The 18,248-nt window shown below is 43.4% G+C and overlaps 1 protein-coding gene across 5 annotated transcripts in view; it reads right to left on the bottom strand.

Annotated features, from left to right (window-relative positions):
* LOC306974635 (kinase D-interacting substrate of 220 kDa B-like) overlaps positions 1-18,248 on the bottom strand; it is a 51,113-nt gene that overhangs the window by 18,378 nt on the left and 14,487 nt on the right. For all 5 annotated transcript variants that reach the window (XM_079571987.1, XM_079571989.1, XM_079571990.1 and 2 more), the window contains 14 exons: positions 17,958-18,135; positions 17,587-17,751; positions 15,332-15,511; positions 12,822-12,987; positions 12,517-12,668; positions 10,874-11,025; positions 10,419-10,598; positions 4,572-4,712; positions 4,157-4,427; positions 3,936-4,021; positions 3,704-3,865; positions 1,546-1,685; positions 1,164-1,342; positions 620-753 (listed from right to left, as the gene is read on the bottom strand). In XM_079571987.1, the coding sequence (XP_079428113.1) occupies positions 620-753; positions 1,164-1,342; positions 1,546-1,685; positions 3,704-3,865; positions 3,936-4,021; positions 4,157-4,427; positions 4,572-4,712; positions 10,419-10,598; positions 10,874-11,025; positions 12,517-12,668; positions 12,822-12,987; positions 15,332-15,511; positions 17,587-17,751; positions 17,958-18,135 (2,286 nt within the window). The remainder of the gene's footprint in view (positions 1-619; positions 754-1,163; positions 1,343-1,545; positions 1,686-3,703; positions 3,866-3,935; positions 4,022-4,156; positions 4,428-4,571; positions 4,713-10,418; positions 10,599-10,873; positions 11,026-12,516; positions 12,669-12,821; positions 12,988-15,331; positions 15,512-17,586; positions 17,752-17,957; positions 18,136-18,248) is intronic.

The following is an 18,248-nucleotide window of genomic DNA, read 5'->3' as shown; positions in this document are numbered from 1 at the left end:
TACAGGTGGGAGGGGCTTACCCGGTTGTAATACGTGTGGGAGGGGCTTACCCGGTTGTAGTACGGGTGGGAGGGGCTTACCCGGTTGTAGTACGGGTGGGAGGGGCTTACCCGGTTGTAGTACGGGTGGGAGGGGCTTACCCGGTTGTAGTACGTGTGGGGGGGCTTACCCGGTTGTAGTACGTGTGGGAGGGGCTTACCCGGTTGTAGTACGGGTGGGAGGGGCTTACCCGGTTGTAGTACGTGTGGGAGGGGCTTACCCGGTTGTAGTACGGGTGGGAGGGGCTTACCCGGTTGTAGTACGGGTGGGAGGGGCTTACCCGGTTGTAGTACGGGTGGGAGGGGCTTACCCGGTTGTAGTACGGGTGGGAGGGGCTTACCCGGTTGTAGTACGTGTGGGAGGGGCTTACCCGGTTGTAGTACGGGTGGGAGGGGCTTACCCGGTTGTAGTACGTGTGGGAGGGGCTTACCCGGTTGTAGTACGGGTGGGAGGGGCTTACCCGGTTGTAGTACGGGTGGGAGGGGCTTACCCGGTTGTAGTACGGGTGGGAGGGGCATACCCGGTTGTAGTACGGGTGGGAGGGGCTTACCCGGTTGTAGTACGGGTGGGAGGGGCTTACCCGGTTGTAGTACGGGTGCTGGATCCCGCAGAGCGAGGCCGATGGCGACAGCGACACCTGGCTGTAGATGGAGGTGGGTCTGGGGTCGAAGGGCGGAGCCGTCGCCACCAGCTGTTCCCGCGCCGCACGCACATCTGCAAAACGAATCACAGAAGGTCAACTCCTACATATTATTTAATTATTTTAAAACCTCTTAACCCGCCCTTAAAAGCTTCTTGAAAAGAGCGTCAAAATAGCATCGAAAACGAGACGTGAATGAAAACACAACTGAAGTGACGACGCATGGAGACACACCTAACCCTTACCCTTACCTTTCAAATGAAGCTTTAAGATTTGGGTAAAGCCGAACTGGAGAAAAGGAGCTCCATTAAAGTGGGGCTTAAACCACTTTCAACAGGATTTAGGGTTTTACAATCAAATATATTGTAATAAACATGTGGTTTTTCATCTTTAATAAAGTGAAATGACTAAAAAACAAAAGAACCACAAAGAGTCCAGATGTTCCAGAAACAGCTTGAAACCCGTTATTCCGTTGGCTCCTGACCTGAGATGACCTCGCGGAGTTTGGGGTCCAGGTTGATGGTGCAGGGCAGGAAGGTGCGCACGTCCCTCGCCGTCAGCGCCGGTTGTCGCGACGACAGAAACACCTCGAAGCTGCGCACGTCGCCGTCGATCTCCAACAGCGGCTCCACGTCTTTGGACTGAGGCACGAGCTTCGACACTCTGCGTTTTTAAAGTCACAAACACATCAGGGATCAGGGCAAAGTTCAAAGGTCATCAGGGGAAGAAAGACTGCAGCTCCATCAGGAGGTTTGCCATAACATGGAAACATGGGACCAGTCAAAACCAACTTAAAGTCTGGACCGAAACACCTTTACTGTTTGTAAGCCCCCTCCTCCACCTGTGGGCGGGGCTGTTGCTGTTACCTGTCATAGATGGAGCGCAGAGACGCCTGGTCGTGGATGTCTCCACTTTCCTCCAGCTGCAGAAGGATCCAGGACGTTCTGTAGGGCCACTGCTCCGTCAGTGAGATCCAGGAGGCCAGACGGTCCCACTGGAAACCAATCTGAAACAGCAGCAGGGAAGGACTGAGTTTTTAGTCTGTGTTTAGCCTGTTGTCTCCTGGTTAGCTCGCAGCAGCCTCCCGGTCAGAGACACGATGTTCAGCAGGCGTCTCATGGTCTGTTTTAAGCCTGTTTCCGTGTGTTTTTAGCCTGTTTTTAGATGTTTTTAGCCTGTTTTCATGTGTTTTTAGCCTGTTTTTATGTGTTCTTAGCCTGTTGTCACCTGGTTAGCTCGCAGCAGCCTCCCGGTCAGAGACACAATGTTCAGCAGGCGTCTCATGGTCTGTTTTAAGCCTGTTTCCGTGTGTTTTTAACCTGTTTTATGTGTGTTTAGCCTGTTTTTATGTGCTTTTAGTCTGTTTTTATGTGTTTTTAGCCTTTTTTCGTGTGTTTTTAGCCTTTTTTTGTGTTTTTAGCCTGTTTTTATATGTTTTAGCCTGTTTTTATGTGTGTTTTTAGCCTGTTTTCGTGTGTTTATAGCCTGTTTTTATATGTTTTTAGCCTGTTTTTATATGTTTTTAGCCTGTTTTTATATGTTTTTAGCCTGTTTTTATATGTTTTAGCCTGTTTTTATGTGTTTTAGCCTGTTTTTATGTGTTTTTAGCTTGTTTTCGTGTGTTTTTAGCCTGTTTTTATGTGTTTTTAGCATGTTTTTATGTGTGTTTTTAGCCTGTTTTAATGTGTTTTTAGCCTGTTTTTATGTGTTTTTAGCCTGTTTTTATGTGTTTTTAGCATGTTTTCGTGTTTTTAGCCTGTTTTTATGTGTTTTTAGCCTGTTTTTATGTGTTTTTAGCATGTTTTCGTGTGTTTTTAGCCTGTTTTTATGTGTTTTTAGCCTGTTTTTATGTGTTTTTAGCCTTTTTCGTGTGTTTTTAGCATGTTTTCGTGTGTTTTTAGCCTGTTTTTGAGTTTTTAGACTGTTTTTATGTGTTTTTAGCCTGTTTTAATGTGTTTTTAGCCTGTTTTAATGTGTTTTAGCCTGTTTTTATGTGTTTTTAGCCTGTTTTTATGTGTTTTTAGCATGTTTTCGTGTGTTTTTAGCATGTTTTCGTGTGTTTTTAGCCTTTTTTCGTGTGTTTTTAGCATGTTTTCGTGTGTTTTTAGCTTGTTTTTATGTGTTTTTAGCATGTTTTCGTGTGTTTTTAGCATGTTTTTATGTGTTTTTAGCCTTTTTTCGTGTGTTTTTAGCATGTTTTCGTGTGTTTTTAGCATGTTTTCGTGTGTTTTTAGCATGTTTTTATGTGTTTTTAGCCTTTTTTCGTGTGTTTTTAGCATGTTTTTATGTGTTTTTAGCCTGTTTTTGAGTTTTTAGACTGTTTTTATGTGTTTTTAGCCTGTTTTTATGTGTTTTTAGCCTGTTTTAATGTGTTTTTAGCCTGTTTTAATGTGTTTTAGCCTGTTTTTATGTGTTTTTAGCCTGTTTTTATGTGTTTTTAGCCTGTTTTTATGTGTTTTTAGCCTGTTTTTACGTGTTTTTAGCATGTTTTTATGTGTGTTTTTAGCCTGTTTTAATGTGTTTTTAGCCTGTTTTTATGTGTTTTTAGCCTGTTTTTTATGTGTTTTTATGTGTTTTTAGCCTGTTTTTATGTGTTTTTAGCATGTTTTCGTGTGTTTTTAGCCTGTTTTTATGTGTTTTTAGCATGTTTTTATGTGTTTTTAGCATGTTTTCGTGTGTTTTTAGCCTGTTTTTATGTGTTTTTAGCCTGTTTTTATGTGTTTTTAGTATGTTTTCGTGTGTTTTTAGCCTGTTTTTATGTGTTTTTAGCCTTTTTTCGTGTGTTTTTAGCCTGTTTTTGTGTTTTTAGCCTGTTTTTATATGTTTTTAGCCTGTTTTTATGTGTTTTTAGCCTGTTTTTATGTGTTTTTAGCCTGTTTTTATGTGTGTTTTTAGCCTGTTTTTATGTGTTTTTAGCCTGTTCTTTTTAGCCTGTTTTTATGTGTTTTTAGCCTGTTGTTATGTGTTTTTAGCCTGTTTTCGTGTGTTTTTAGCCTGTTTTGATGTGTTTTAGCCTGCTGTCACCTGGTTAGCTCGCAGCAGCCTCCCGGTCAGGGACACGATGTTCAGCAGGCGTCTCATGGTCTGGGGGCTGATGTCGTTGAACCAGTCTTCTGCCAACATCAGTTTGGTCAAATCCAGTGACATCTGTCGAGTCACAGGCCTCTGTCGGCGCCGCGACGTTTCCTACAGAGAGACGGTTCGTTATGTTTTACTCTCGATAATAACTCTTACGTCAGCGTCGCTCAGGACTCACCCGTCGGTTCAGAGTCGTCTTGCTGCCGAACTTCAGATCGGCTAAACTGGTCTGGGAAAGTTTCCGGTCCAGCTCCTCGTGCCAACCTGAAACACGGTCAGGAGGAAACATCAGAAACACGTGTTAGTTTTATAAATCTGTCAGAGTGAATAACAGCCCAAACTCCCTCTTTACGACGTTTTATCCAGGAAGTAACGCCACCATTTTGATGTGATTGTTACCTGCTTCCGTGAGCGTCCCCCGGCGGCTCCCGGGCTCCGCTGCGTCCCCATTGGCCGGCTGTGGCTGCTGACTCGCCTGTCGCCGGGCGGAGCAGAGGCCGCGGCTGTGCAGGAACACGGGCAGGTGCACGGCGTTCCTCATGTAGTCGTGGCCGTTGATGTTGGAGTCTCTCAGGACGGAGCTGAGCGACTGGTTTATGGCCTTGATGATGATGTGAGGGTCAGAGGCGAAGATGGAGATGAACGGGCCTTTGGAGAAGAGCACGCGCACCTGAGGGGGAGGAGAGGAAGGTCACATGTCTATATCCTTATGCAGATGAGCCTTCGTTACAGAATATATGCTTCTCTTGGATCTTCATGAGGCGAGGGCTCTAACCACTGTGCCACTGAGACCACATGCGACTGTCGTCCTCACCGTGTCCAGCATGTGCAGCACTTTGTCCTGTTCGCACGAGTCTAAGCCGTCGATGACGACCACGAGCCGCGTCTGATGCTGCGTGAAGCTGTCGATCGCCTTCGCCATCTTCGCCATGAGCTCCACCTCCGTCTTCAGCACCTGCCAATCACACCGTCAGCCAATCAGAGAGCGGCAGAGCATTCAAACTCACACCTTCAGCCAATCAGAGAGCGGCAGAGCATTCAAACTAACACCGTCAGCCAATCAGAGAGCGGCAGAGCATTCAAACTAACACCGTCAGCCAATCAGAGAGCGGCAGAGCATTCAAACTAACACCGTCAGCCAATCAGAGAGCGGCAGAGCATTCAAACTAACACTGTCGGCCAATCAGAGAGCGGCAGAGCATTCAAACTTCAATAGGTATTAACTAAAATATCATCCTAATCCCCAGTTATGGAAGTGTAGTAACTGTTATAGAAGTGCAGTAACTGTTATAGAAGTGTAGTAACTGTTATAGAAGTGTAGTAACTGTTATAGAAGTGCAGTAACTGTTATAGAAGTGTAGTAACTGTTATAGAAGTGCAGTAACTGTTATAGAAGTGCAGTAACTGTTATAGAAGTGCAGTAACTGTTATAGAAGTGCAGTAACTGTTATAGAAGTGTAGTAACTGTTATAGAAGTGCAGTAACTGTTATAGAAGTGCAGTAACTGTTATAGAAGTGCAGTAACTGTTATAGAAGTGTAGTAACTGTTATAGAAGTGTAGTAACTGTTATAGAAGTGCAGTAACTGTTATAGAAGTGCAGTAACTGTTATAGAAGTGTAGTAACTGTTATAGAAGTGTAGTAACTGTTATAGAAGTGCAGTAACTGTTATAGAAGTGCAGTAACTGTTATAGAAGTGTAGTAACTGTTATAGAAGTGCAGTAACTGTTATAGAAGTGCAGTAACTGTTATAGAAGTGTAGTAACTGTTATAGAAGTGTAGTAACTGTTATAGAAGTGTAGTAACTGTTATAGAAGTGCAGTAACTGTTATAGAAGTGTAGTAACTGTTATAGAAGTGCAGTAACTGTTGTAGAAGTGCAGTAACTGTTATAGAAGTGTAGTAACTGTTGTAGAAGTGCAGTAACTGTTATAGAAGTGTAGTAACTGTTATAGAAGTGCAGTAACTGTTATAGAAGTGCAGTAACTGTTATAGAAGTGCAGTAACTGTTATAGAAGTGTAGTAACTGTTATAGAAGTGTAGTAACTGTTGTAGAAGTGTAGTAACTGTTATAGAAGTGTAGTAACTGTTATAGAAGTGTAGTAACTGTTATAGAAGTGCAGTAACTGTTATAGAAGTGTAGTAACTGTTATAGAAGTGTAGTAACTGTTGTAGAAGTGTAGTAACTGTTATAGAAGTGTAGTAACTGTTATAGAAGTGCAGTAACTGTTATAGAAGTGTAGTAACTGTTATAGAAGTGTAGTAACTGTTATAGAAGTGTAGTAACTGTTGTAGAAGTGTAGTAACTGTTATAGAAGTGTAGTAACTGTTATAGAAGTGTAGTAACTGTTATAGAAGTGCAGTAACTGTTATAGAAGTGTAGTAACTGTTATAGAAGTGTAGTAACTGTTATAGAAGTGTAGTAACTGTTGTAGAAGTGTAGTAACTGTTATAGAAGTGTAGTAACTGTTATAGAAGTGTAGTAACTGTTATAGAAGTGCAGTAACTGTTATAGAAGTGTAGTAACTGTTATAGAAGTGTAGTAACTGCTATAGAAGTGCAGTAACTGTTGTAGAAGTGCAGTAACTGTTATAGAAGTGCAGTAACTGTTATAGAAGTGTAGTAACTGTTATAGAAGTGCAGTAACTGTTATAGAAGTGTAGTAACTGTTATAGAAGTGTAGTAACTGTTGTAGAAGTGTAGTAACTGTTGTAGAAGTGTAGTAACTGTTATAGAAGTGTAGTAACTGTTATAGAAGTGTAGTAACTGTTATAGAAGTGTAGTAACTGTTATAGAAGTGCAGTAACTGTTATAGAAGTGTAGTAACTGTTATAGAAGTGCAGTAACTGTTGTAGAAGTGTAGTAACTGTTATAGAAGTGCAGTAACTGTTATAGAAGTGCAGTAACTGTTATAGAAGTGCAGTAACTGTTATAGAAGTGCAGTAACTGTTATAGAAGTGCAGTAACTGTTATAGAAGTGTAGTAACTGTTATAGAAGTGCAGTAACTGTTGTAGAAGTGTAGTAACTGTTATAGAAGTGCAGTAACTGTTGTAGAAGTGCAGTAACTGTTATAGAAGTGCAGTAACTGTTATAGAAGTGTAGTAACTGTTATAGAAGTGCAGTAACTGTTATAGAAGTGCAGTAACTGTTATAGAAGTGTAGTAACTGTTATGGAAGTGTAGTAACTGTTATAGAAGTGCAGTAACTGTTATAGAAGTGTAGTAACTGTTATAGAAGTGCAGTAACTGTTATAGAAGTGTAGTAACTGTTATAGAAGTGTAGTAACTGTTATAGAAGTGTAGTAACTGTTATAGAAGTGCAGTAACTGTTGTAGAAGTGTAGTAACTGTTATAGAAGTGCAGTAACTGTTATAGAAGTGTAGTAACTGTTATAGAAGTGCAGTAACTGTTATAGAAGTGCAGTAACTGTTATAGAAGTGCAGTAACTGTCATAGAAGTGCAGTAACTGTTATAGAAGTGCAGTAACTGTTATAGAAGTGCAGTAACTGTTATAGAAGTGTAGTAACTGTTATAGAAGTGCAGTAACTGTTATAGAAGTGCAGTAACTGTTATAGAAGTGCAGTAACTGTTATAGAAGTGCAGTAACTGTTATAGAAGTGCAGTAACTGTTATAGAAGTGTAGTAACTGTTATAGAAGTGCAGTAACTGTTGTAGAAGTGTAGTAACTGTTATAGAAGTGCAGTAACTGTTGTAGAAGTGCAGTAACTGTTATAGAAGTGCAGTAACTGTTGTAGAAGTGCAGTAACTGTTATAGAAGTGCAGTAACTGTTATAGAAGTGTAGTAACTGTTATAGAAGTGCAGTAACTGTTATAGAAGTGCAGTAACTGTTATAGAAGTGTAGTAACTGTTATAGAAGTGCAGTAACTGTTGTAGAAGTGTAGTAACTGTTATAGAAGTGCAGTAACTGTTATAGAAGTGCAGTAACTGTTATAGAAGTGTAGTAACTGTTATAGAAGTGTAGTAACTGTTATAGAAGTGTAGTAACTGTTATAGAAGTGTAGTAACTGTTATAGAAGTGCAGTAACTGTTATAGAAGTGCAGTAACTGTTATAGAAGTGTAGTAACTGTTATAGAAGTGTAGTAACTGTTATAGAAGTGTAGTAACTGTTATAGAAGTGCAGTAACTGTTATAGAAGTGCAGTAACTGTTATAGAAGTGCAGTAACTGTTATAGAAGTGTAGTAACTGTTATAGAAGTGTAGTAACTGTTATAGAAGTGTAGTAACTGTTATAGAAGTGCAGTAACTGTTATAGAAGTGCAGTAACTGTTATAGAAGTGCAGTAACTGTTATAGAAGTGTAGTAACTGTTATAGAAGTGTAGTAACTGTTATAGAAGTGCAGTAACTGTTATAGAAGTGTAGTAACTGTTATAGAAGTGTAGTAACTGCTATAGAAGTGTAGTAACTGTTATAGAAGTGTAGTAACTGTTATAGAAGTGTAGTAACTGCTATAGAAGTGCAGTAACTGTTATAGAAGTGTAGTAACTGTTATAGAAGTGCAGTAACTGTTATAGAAGTGCAGTAACTGTTATAGAAGTGTAGTAACTGTTATAGAAGTGCAGTAACTGTTATAGAAGTGCAGTAACTGTTACAGAAGTGCAGTAACTGTTACAGAAGTGCAGTAACTGTTATAGAAGTGTAGTAACTGTTGTAGAAGTGCAGTAACTGTTATAGAAGTGCAGTAACTGTTATAGAAGTGTAGTAACTGTTATAGAAGTGTAGTAACTGTTATAGAAGTGCAGTAACTGTTATAGAAGTGCAGTAACTGTTATAGAAGTGTAGTAACTGTTATAGAAGTGCAGTAACTGTTATAGAAGTGCAGTAACTGTTATAGAAGTGTAGTAACTGTTATAGAAGTGCAGTAACTGTTATAGAAGTGTAGTAACTGTTATAGAAGTGCAGTAACTGTTGTAGAAGTGTAGTAACTGTTATAGAAGTGCAGTAACTGTTATAGAAGTGCAGTAACTGTTATAGAAGTGTAGTAACTGTTATAGAAGTGTAGTAACTGTTATAGAAGTGCAGTAACTGTTATAGAAGTGTAGTAACTGTTATAGAAGTGCAGTAACTGTTATAGAAGTGCAGTAACTGTTATAGAAGTGTAGTAACTGTTATAGAAGTGTAGTAACTGTTGTAGAAGTGCAGTAACTGTTATAGAAGTGCAGTAACTGTTATAGAAGTGCAGTAACTGTTATAGAAGTGTAGTAACTGTTATAGAAGTGTAGTAACTGTTATAGAAGTGTAGTAACTGTTGTAGAAGTGCAGTAACTGTTATAGAAGTGTAGTAACTGTTATAGAAGTGCAGTAACTGTTATAGAAGTGTAGTAACTGTTATAGAAGTGCAGTAACTGTTATAGAAGTGCAGTAACTGTTATAGAAGTGTAGTAACTGTTATAGAAGTGTAGTAACTGCTATAGAAGTATAGTAACTGTTATAGAAGTGTAGTAACTGTTATGGAAGTGCAGTAACTGTTATAGAAGTGCAGTAACTGTTGTAGAAGTGTAGTAACTGTTATAGAAGTGTAGTAACTGTTATAGAAGTGCAGTAACTGTTGTAGAAGTGCAGTAACTGTTGTAGAAGTGTAGTAACTGTTATAGAAGTGTAGTAACTGTTATAGAAGTGTAGTAACTGTTGTAGAAGTGTAGTAACTGTTATAGAAGTGCAGTAACTGTTGTAGAAGTGTAGTAACTGTTATAGAAGTGTAGTAACTGTTATAGAAGTGTAGTAACTGTTATAGAAGTGCAGTAACTGTTGTAGAAGTGCAGTAACTGTTGTAGAAGTGCAGTAACTGTTATAGAAGTGCAGTAACTGTTATAGAAGTGCAGTAACTGTTATAGAAGTGTAGTAACTGTTATAGAAGTGCAGTAACTGTTGTAGAAGTGCAGTAACTGTTGTAGAAGTGCAGTAACTGTTATAGAAGTGCAGTAACTGTTGTAGAAGTGTAGTAACTGTTATAGAAGTGTAGTAACTGTTATAGAAGTGCAGTAACTGTTATAGAAGTGTAGTAACTGTTATAGAAGTGCAGTAACTGTTATAGAAGTGCAGTAACTGTTATAGAAGTGTAGTAACTGTTATAGAAGTGTAGTAACTGTTATAGAAGTGCAGTAACTGTTATAGAAGTGCAGTAACTGTTGTAGAAGTGCAGTAACTGTTATAGAAGTGCAGTAACTGTTATAGAAGTGTAGTAACTGTTATAGAAGTGTAGTAACTGTTATAGAAGTGCAGTAACTGTTATAGAAGTGCAGTAACTGTTATAGAAGTGCAGTAACTGTTATAGAAGTGCAGTAACTGTTATAGAAGTGTAGTAACTGTTATAGAAGTGTAGTAACTGTTATAGAAGTGCAGTAACTGTTATAGAAGTGTAGTAACTGTTATAGAAGTGTAGTAACTGTTATAGAAGTGCAGTAACTGTTATAGAAGTGCAGTAACTGTTATAGAAGTGTAGTAACTGTTATAGAAGTGTAGTAACTGTTATAGAAGTGCAGTAACTGTTATAGAAGTGCAGTAACTGTTGTAGAAGTGCAGTAACTGTTGTAGAAGTGTAGTAACTGTTATAGAAGTGTAGTAACTGTTGTAGAAGTGCAGTAACTGTTATAGAAGTGTAGTAACTGTTATAGAAGTGCAGTAACTGTGTGCAGGCCGTACCTTCATGAAGCCCTCGCTCTTCAGCTTGTGCAGCCTGGTGGTGGCGCTGTGGAGTCGGCTGCGTTGCGAGTGCAGCAGCGAGTGGATCATTCGGACCCAGGTTTTACAGTGAAGCAGCAGCGGCAGAGCGACCACCGAGGCCAGGCCGATGAGCAGCGCCCGCACCACCTCCTCCGAGCCCTGGCACAAACGTTCTTAAAGATTATTTTCACCCTACTTTTTTTTCTACATTTACTTAAAAAATGTCTTTTTCTCAAAATTTACCCATTTCTTCTAAATTATTTTTCCCCAAAATTTGACCAATTTTTTCCCTAATTTCCTGACATTGCAGATAAACTTGTTCTAATAAATTTGAATATCTTCCAGAAAGCTTGGACAGGACAGAGAAACTTAACTGCATGTACTCTACTCTACAGTCTAACCGTCTAAGTGAGTGTACAGTGTGACAGTGATACCTCGTCAGAGTCCAGACCTCCAGGACCCGCCTCAGCCCCGGCCTGGATCCTGAGGAAGGCCAGCAGCCCCAGTCCTCCCAGAACACAAGCCAGAACCAGAGAGAAGAGCAGCACAGAGGGCAGGCAGCAGGAGCGCTTCCACTTACGCTTCCCTGAAACACAGAGGACAGGGTTTAAACCCAGACTCTGGCTCTGCTCGGGCCTGAAGACCCGGAACAGTCTGGTTTAGGTCTTACCCTGGCTCTACTCGGTCCTGAAGACCCGGAACAGTCTGGTTTAAGTCTTACCCTGGCTCTCCTCGGTCCTGAAGACCCTGAACAGTCTGGTTTAGGTCTTACCCTGGCTCTCCTCGGTCCTGAAGACCTTGAACAGTCTGGTTTAAGTCTTACCCTGGCTCTACTCGGTCCTGAAGACCCGGAACAGTCTGGTTTAGGTCTTACCCTGGCTCTCCTCAGTCCTGAAGACCCTGAACAGTCTGGTTTAGGTCTTACCCTGGCTCTCCTCGGTCCTGAAGACCCGGAACAGTCTGGTTTAGTCTGGTTTAAGTCTTACCCTGGCTCTACTCGGGCCTGAAGACCCGGAACAGTCTGGTTTAAGTCTTACCCTGGCTCTCCTCGGTCCTGAAGACCCGGAACAGTCTGGTTTAAGTCTTACCCTGGCTCTCCTCGGTCCTGAAGACCCGGAACAGTCTGGTTTAAGTCTTACCCTGGCTCTCCTCGCTCCTGAAGACCCTGAACAGTCTGGTTTAGGTCTTACCCTGGCTCTCCTCGGTCCTGAAGACCCTGAACAGTCTGGTTTAGGTCTTACCCTGGCTCTCCTCGGTCCTGAAGACCCGGAACAGTCTGGTTTAGGTCTTACCCTGGCTCTCCTCGGTCCTGAAGACCCTGAACAGTCTGGTTTAGGTCTTACCCTGACTCTCCTCGGTCCTGAAGACCCGGAACAGTCTGGTTTAAGTCTTACCCTGGCTCTCCTCGGTCCTGAAGACCCTGAACAGTCTGGTTTAGTCTGGTTTAAGTCTTACCCTGGCTCTCCTCGGTCCTGAAGACCCTGAACAGTCTGGTTTAAGTCTTACCCTGGCTCTCCTCGGTCCTGAAGACCCGGAACAGTCTGGTTTAGGTCTTACCCTGGCTCTCCTCGGTCCTGAAGACCCTGAACAGTCTGGTTTAGTCTGGTTTAAGTCTTACCCTGGCTCTACTCGGGCCTGAAGACCCTGAACAGTCTGGTTTAAGTCTTACCCTGGCTCTCCTCGGTCCTGAAGACCCTGAACAGTCTGGTTTAAGTCTTACCCTGGCTCTCCTCGGTCCTGAAGACCCTGAACAGTCTGGTTTAAGTCGTACCCTGGCTCTCCTCGGTCCTGAAGACCCTGAACAGTCTGGTTTAAGTCGTACCCTGGCTCTACTCGGTCCTGAAGACCCGGAACAGTCTGGTTTAAGTCGTACCCTGGCTCTCCTCGGTCCTGAAGACCCTGAACAGTCTGGTTTAGGTCTTACCCTGGCTCTCCTCAGTCCTGAAGACCCGGAACAGTCTGGTTTAGGTCTTACCCTGGCTCTCCTCGGTCCTGAAGACCCTGAACAGTCTGGTTTAAGTCTTACCCTGGCTCTCCTCAGTCCTGAAGACCCTGAACAGTCTGGTTTAAGTCTTACCCTGGCTCTCCTCGGTCCTGAAGACCCTGAACAGTCTGGTTGCGATGAAGCCGAACTCTCGCTCGCAGGCGTCAGACAGAGTGGAAATCATCTCCGCCATCGATGTCTCTCCTCCGACCGACGACAGTCTGCTGTAATCTGTGAACAGGAACCTGCGGAGAGGAACGTCATCTGCATAACCCCAGAGGAACATCTGCATAACCCCAGAGGAACGTCATCTGCATAACCCCAGAGGAACACCATCTGCATAACCCCAGAGGAACACCATCTGCATAACCCCAGAGGAACACCACCTGCCCTCATACCTGACAGGTAAAGCTCTGGTGCTCTGCTCGGGCAGCTCTGGAGGGTTGATGAACATCAGCTTCAGCAGCAGCTCCATGTACCCGATGTGTCGCGCCAACGCCGTGCTCAACATCCACGCCCAGGTCCAGGACTCGCCCTCACGCCGGCCGCCGAAATACACCACCACTGTAGAGAAACGAGTTACCATCAGCTAAACACCACCACTGTAGAGAAACAAGCTACAATCAGCTAAACACCACCACTACAGAGAAACAAGCTACAATCAGCTAAACACCATCACTACAGAGAAACAAGCTACCATCAGCTAAACACCACCACTGTAGAGAAACAAGTTACCATCAGCTAAACACCACCACTGTAGAGAAACAAGTTACCATCAGCTAAACACCACCACTACAGAGAAACAAGTTACCATCAGCTAAACACCACCACTACAGAGAAACGAGTTACCATCAGCTAAACACCACCACTACAGAGAAACGAGTTACCATCAGCTAAACACCACCACTACAGAGAAACGAGTTACCATCAGCTAAACACCACCACTACAGAGAAACGAGTTACAATCAGCTAAACACCACCACTACAGAGAAACAAGTTACCATCAGCTAAACACCACCACTACAGAGAAACAAGTTACCATCAGCTAAACACCACCACTACAGAGAAACAAGTTACCATCAGCTAAACACCACCACTACAGAGAAACGAGTTACAATCAGCTAAACACCACCACTACAGAGAAACAAGTTACCATCAGCTAAACACCACCACTACAGAGAAACGAGTTACCATCAGCTAAACACCACCACTACAGAGAAACGAGTTACCATCAGCTAAACACCACCACTGTAGAGAAACAAGCTACAATCAGCTAAACACCATCACTACAGAGAAACAAGCTACCATCAGCTAAACACCACCACTACAGAGAAACAAGCTACAATCAGCTAAACACCACCACTACAGAGAAACAAGTTACCATCAGCTAAACACCACCACTGTAGAGAAACAAGTTACCATCAGCTAAACACCACCACTACAGAGAAACAAGCTACAATCAGCTAAACACCACCACTACAGAGAAACAAGTTACCATCAGCTAAACACCACCACTGTAGAGAAACGAGTTACCATCAGCTAAACACCACCACTGTAGAGAAACAAGTTACCATCAGCTAAACACCACCACTACAGAGAAACAAGCTACAATCAGCTAAACACCATCACTACAGAGAAACAAGTTACCATCAGCTAAACACCACCACTGTAGAGAAACAAGTTACCATCAGCTAAACACCACCACTACAGAGAAACAAGTTACCATCAGCTAAACACCACCACTACAGAGAAACAAGTTACCATCAGCTAAACACCACCACTACAGAGAAACAAGTTACCATCAGCTAAACACCACCACTGTAGAGAAACAAGCTACAATCAGCTAAACACCACCACTGTAGAGAAACGAGTTACCATCAGCTAAACACCACCACTACAGAGAAACAAGTTACCATCAGCTAAACACCACCACTGTAGAGAAACAAGTTACAATCAGCTAAACACCACCACTACAGAGAAACAAGTTACCATCAGCTAAACACCACCACTACAGAGAAACAAGTTACAATCAGCTAAACACCACCACTGTAGAGAAACAAGTTACCATCAGCTAAACACCACCACTGTAGAGAAACAAGTTACCATCAGCTAAACACCACCACTGTAGAGAAACAAGTTACCATCAGCTAAACACCACCACTACAGAGAAGCAAGTTACCATCAGCTAAACACCACCACTACAGAGAAACAAGTTACCATCAGCTAAACACCACCACTACAGAGAAACAAGTTACCATCAGCTAAACACCACCACTACAGAGAAACAAGCTACCATCAGCTAAACACCACCACTGTAGAGAAACAAGTTACAATCAGCTAAACACCACCACTACAGAGAAGCAAGTTACCATCAGCTAAACACCACCACTACAGAGAAACAAGTTACCATCAGCTAAACACCACCACTACAGAGAAACAAGTTACCATCAGCTAAACACCACCACTACAGAGAAGCAAGTTACAATCAGCTAAACACCACTACAGAGAAACAAGTTACCATCAGCTAAACACCACCACTACAGAGAAACAAGTTACAATCAGCTAAACACCACCACTACAGAGAAACAAGTTACCATCAGCTAAACACCACCACTGTAGAGAAACAAGTTACCATCAGCTAAACACCACCACTGTAGAGAAACAAGCTACCATCAGCTAAACACCACCACTGTAGAGAAACAAGCTACAATCAGCTAAACACCACCACTACAGAGAAACAAGTTACCATCAGCTAAACACCACCACTACAGAGAAACAAGTTACCATCAGCTAAACACCACCACTAAAGACTCCACCAGAGTTCCTTTAAAGCTGGATTCGGTGTGGATTGGTGTCTTGAACCTTAAAGAGAAGCGTCAGAGTAAACGGAGAGCGAAGAGTTTCTCACCAAAGAAGAGATAGAGCAGAGCGAGGAGACTCAGAGCCACAGCCAGAGCCAGACGAGGATCCACGGTGAAGCCCAGCACCAAACCCACAGCACCGCAGAAAACCAGGGTCAGAGCCAGAACCAGCCACGAGAACCGGAACAGAGGCTGCACCTGCTGTCCCGCAAAGGCCCGCATCTCATCTACGAGAGGGAAACAAGAGGTTAAAGAGGCACGGAATCCCCCCAAACACCCGCATCTCATCTACGAGAGGGAAACAAGAGGTTAAAGAGGCACGGAATCCCCCGCAAACGCCCGCATCTCATCTGCGAGAGGGAAACAAGAGGTTAAAGAGGCACGGAATCCCCCCAAACACCCGCATCTCATCTGCGAGAGGGAAACAAGAGGTTAAAGAGGCACGGAATCCCCCCAAACACCCACATCTCATCTACGAGAGGGAAACAAGAGGTTAAAGAGGCACGGAATCCCCCCAAACGCCCGCATCTCATCTGCGAGAGGGAAACAAGAGGTTAAAGAGGCACGGAATCCCCCCAAACGCCCACATCTCATCTACGAGAGGGAAACAAGAGGTTAAAGAGGCACGGAATCCCCCCAAACGCCCGCATCTCATCTACGAGAGGGAAACAAGAGGTTAAAGAGGCACGGAATCCCCCCAAACGCCCGCATCTCATCTGCGAGAGGGAAACAAGAGGTTAAAGAGGCACGGAATCCCCCCAAACGCCCACATCTCATCTACGAGAGGGAAACAAGAGGTTAAAGAGGCACGGAATCCCCCCAAACACCCGCATCTCATCTGCGAGAGGGAAGCAAGAGGTTAAAGAGGCACGGAATCCCCCCAAACGCCCGCATCTCATCTACGAGAGGGAAACAAGAGGTTAAAGAGGCACGGAATCCCCCCAAACGCCCGCATCTCATCTGCGAGAGGGAAACAAGAGGTTAAAGAGGCACGGAATCCCCCCAAACGCCCGCATCTCATCTACGAAAGGGAAACAAGAGGTTAAAGAGGCACGGAATCCCCCCAAACACCCGCATCTCATCTACGAGAGGGAAACAAGAGGTTAAAGAGGCACGGAATCCCCCCAAACGCCCGCATCTCATCTACGAAAGGGAAACAAGAGGTTAAAGAGGCACGGAATCCCCCCAAACACCCGCATCTCATCTGCGAGAGGGAAACAAGAGGTTAAAGAGGCACGGAATCCCCCCAAACGCCCGCATCTCATCTACGAGAGGGAAACAAGAGGTTAAAGAGGCACGGAATCCCCCCAAACGCCCGCATCTCATCTACGAGAGAGGTTAAAGAGGCACGGAATCCCCCCAAACACCCGCATCTCATCTGCGAAAGGGAAACAAGAGGTTAAAGAGGCACGGAATCCCCCCGAAAACAAATATACACAGGGCACATGGTCCTCATATTTATATCACTCTACAGCAGACGCTTCACACTGGGGTCTCTACAATAAATGTTCCCTTTTCTGCTGCTGCGTCTGGCCTTAATGAGCTCCTGAAGGTGAGACCCTGGACTCCAGTTTCTATAGTAAGAAGGACTTACCCTCCAGTTTCTATAGTAAGAAGGACTTACCCTCCAGTTTCATAAGTAAGAAGGACTTACCCTCCAGTTTCTATAGTAAGAAGGACTTACCCTCCAGTTTCTATAGTAAGAAGGACTTACCCTCCAGTTTCTATAGTAAGAAGGACTTACCCTCCAGTTTCATAAGTAAGAAGGACTTACCCTCCAGTTTCTATAGTAAGAAGGACTTACCCTCCAGTTTCTATAGTAAGAAGGACTTACCCTCCAGTTTCTTAAGTAAGAAGGACTTACCCTCCAGTTTCTATAGTAAGGACTTACCCTCCAGTTTCTATAGTAAGGACTTACCCTCCAGTTTCTATAGTAAGAAGGACTTACCCTCCAGTTTCTATAGTAAGAAGGACTTACCCTCCAGTTTCTATAGTAAGAAGGACTTACCCTCCAGTTTCTATAGTAAGAAGGACTTACCCTCCAGTTTCTATAGTAAGAAGGACTTACCCTCCAGTTTCTATAGTAAGAAGGACTTACCCTCCAGTTTCTATAGTAAGAAGGACTTACCCTCCAGTTTCTATAGTAAGAAGGACTTACCCTCCAGTTTCTATAGTAAGAAGGACTTACCCTCCAGTTTCTTAAGTAAGAAGGACTTACCCTCCAGTTTCTATAGTAAGGACTTACCCTCCAGTTTCTATAGTAAGGACTTACCCTCCAGTTTCTATAGTAAGAAAGACTAACCCTCCAGTTTCTTGAGGAGGAAGGACTTCCCGGAGCCCCACTGGGCGTACAGTCCCACACAGATGGGCGGCTGCATCGTGGGCTCACTCAGAATATCAGCCAGAGCCGAGCTGTACAGGTCATACCCCAACATGTCCGAGTCCGAGTCCGAGGGGGACAGGTGTCCTACGGGACAGAGGACACATGATAATAAAAAAACTGATGCTACAGGATGTTCGTGCTGATGTCCTTTCTCTTTAAAGACTCCACACGGCCCCATCAGAAAGACCTCATCACTGTTACATCAATGATGACAGAGTCAGTTTTCTAGGGCCTAATGTAAGTTAAAACATGTTAATATTCCGTGATATGATGGTAATATTTGGACCTACTGGCTCCAAAGATCTGCGTGAGGATGCTCTTCTGGTGGCTGCAGTCGATGTTGTAGGGCGTCTCCCCGCTCTTGTTGGGCCGGTAAAGCAGACGCCCGTCTTTGGGGTTCCTCAGCAGCAGCTCAGCCAATCGCCTGCTGCGACCACGGATGGCGATGTGGAGGGGCGTGTCCCCTCTCTAAGCAGACACAGGAAACACGACATGGCATCAGGAGCTGAAGAACAGAGGAGCTGAAGAACAGAGAGGAGCTGAAGAACAGAGGAGCTGAACAACAGAGGAGCTGAACAACA

The sequence above is a fragment of the Gobius niger genome (assembly GCF_951799975.1).
Source record: "Gobius niger genome assembly, chromosome: 15".
Taxonomy (NCBI): domain Eukaryota; kingdom Metazoa; phylum Chordata; class Actinopteri; order Gobiiformes; family Gobiidae; genus Gobius; species Gobius niger.
This window is presented reverse-complemented; position numbering and strand designations above follow the sequence as displayed.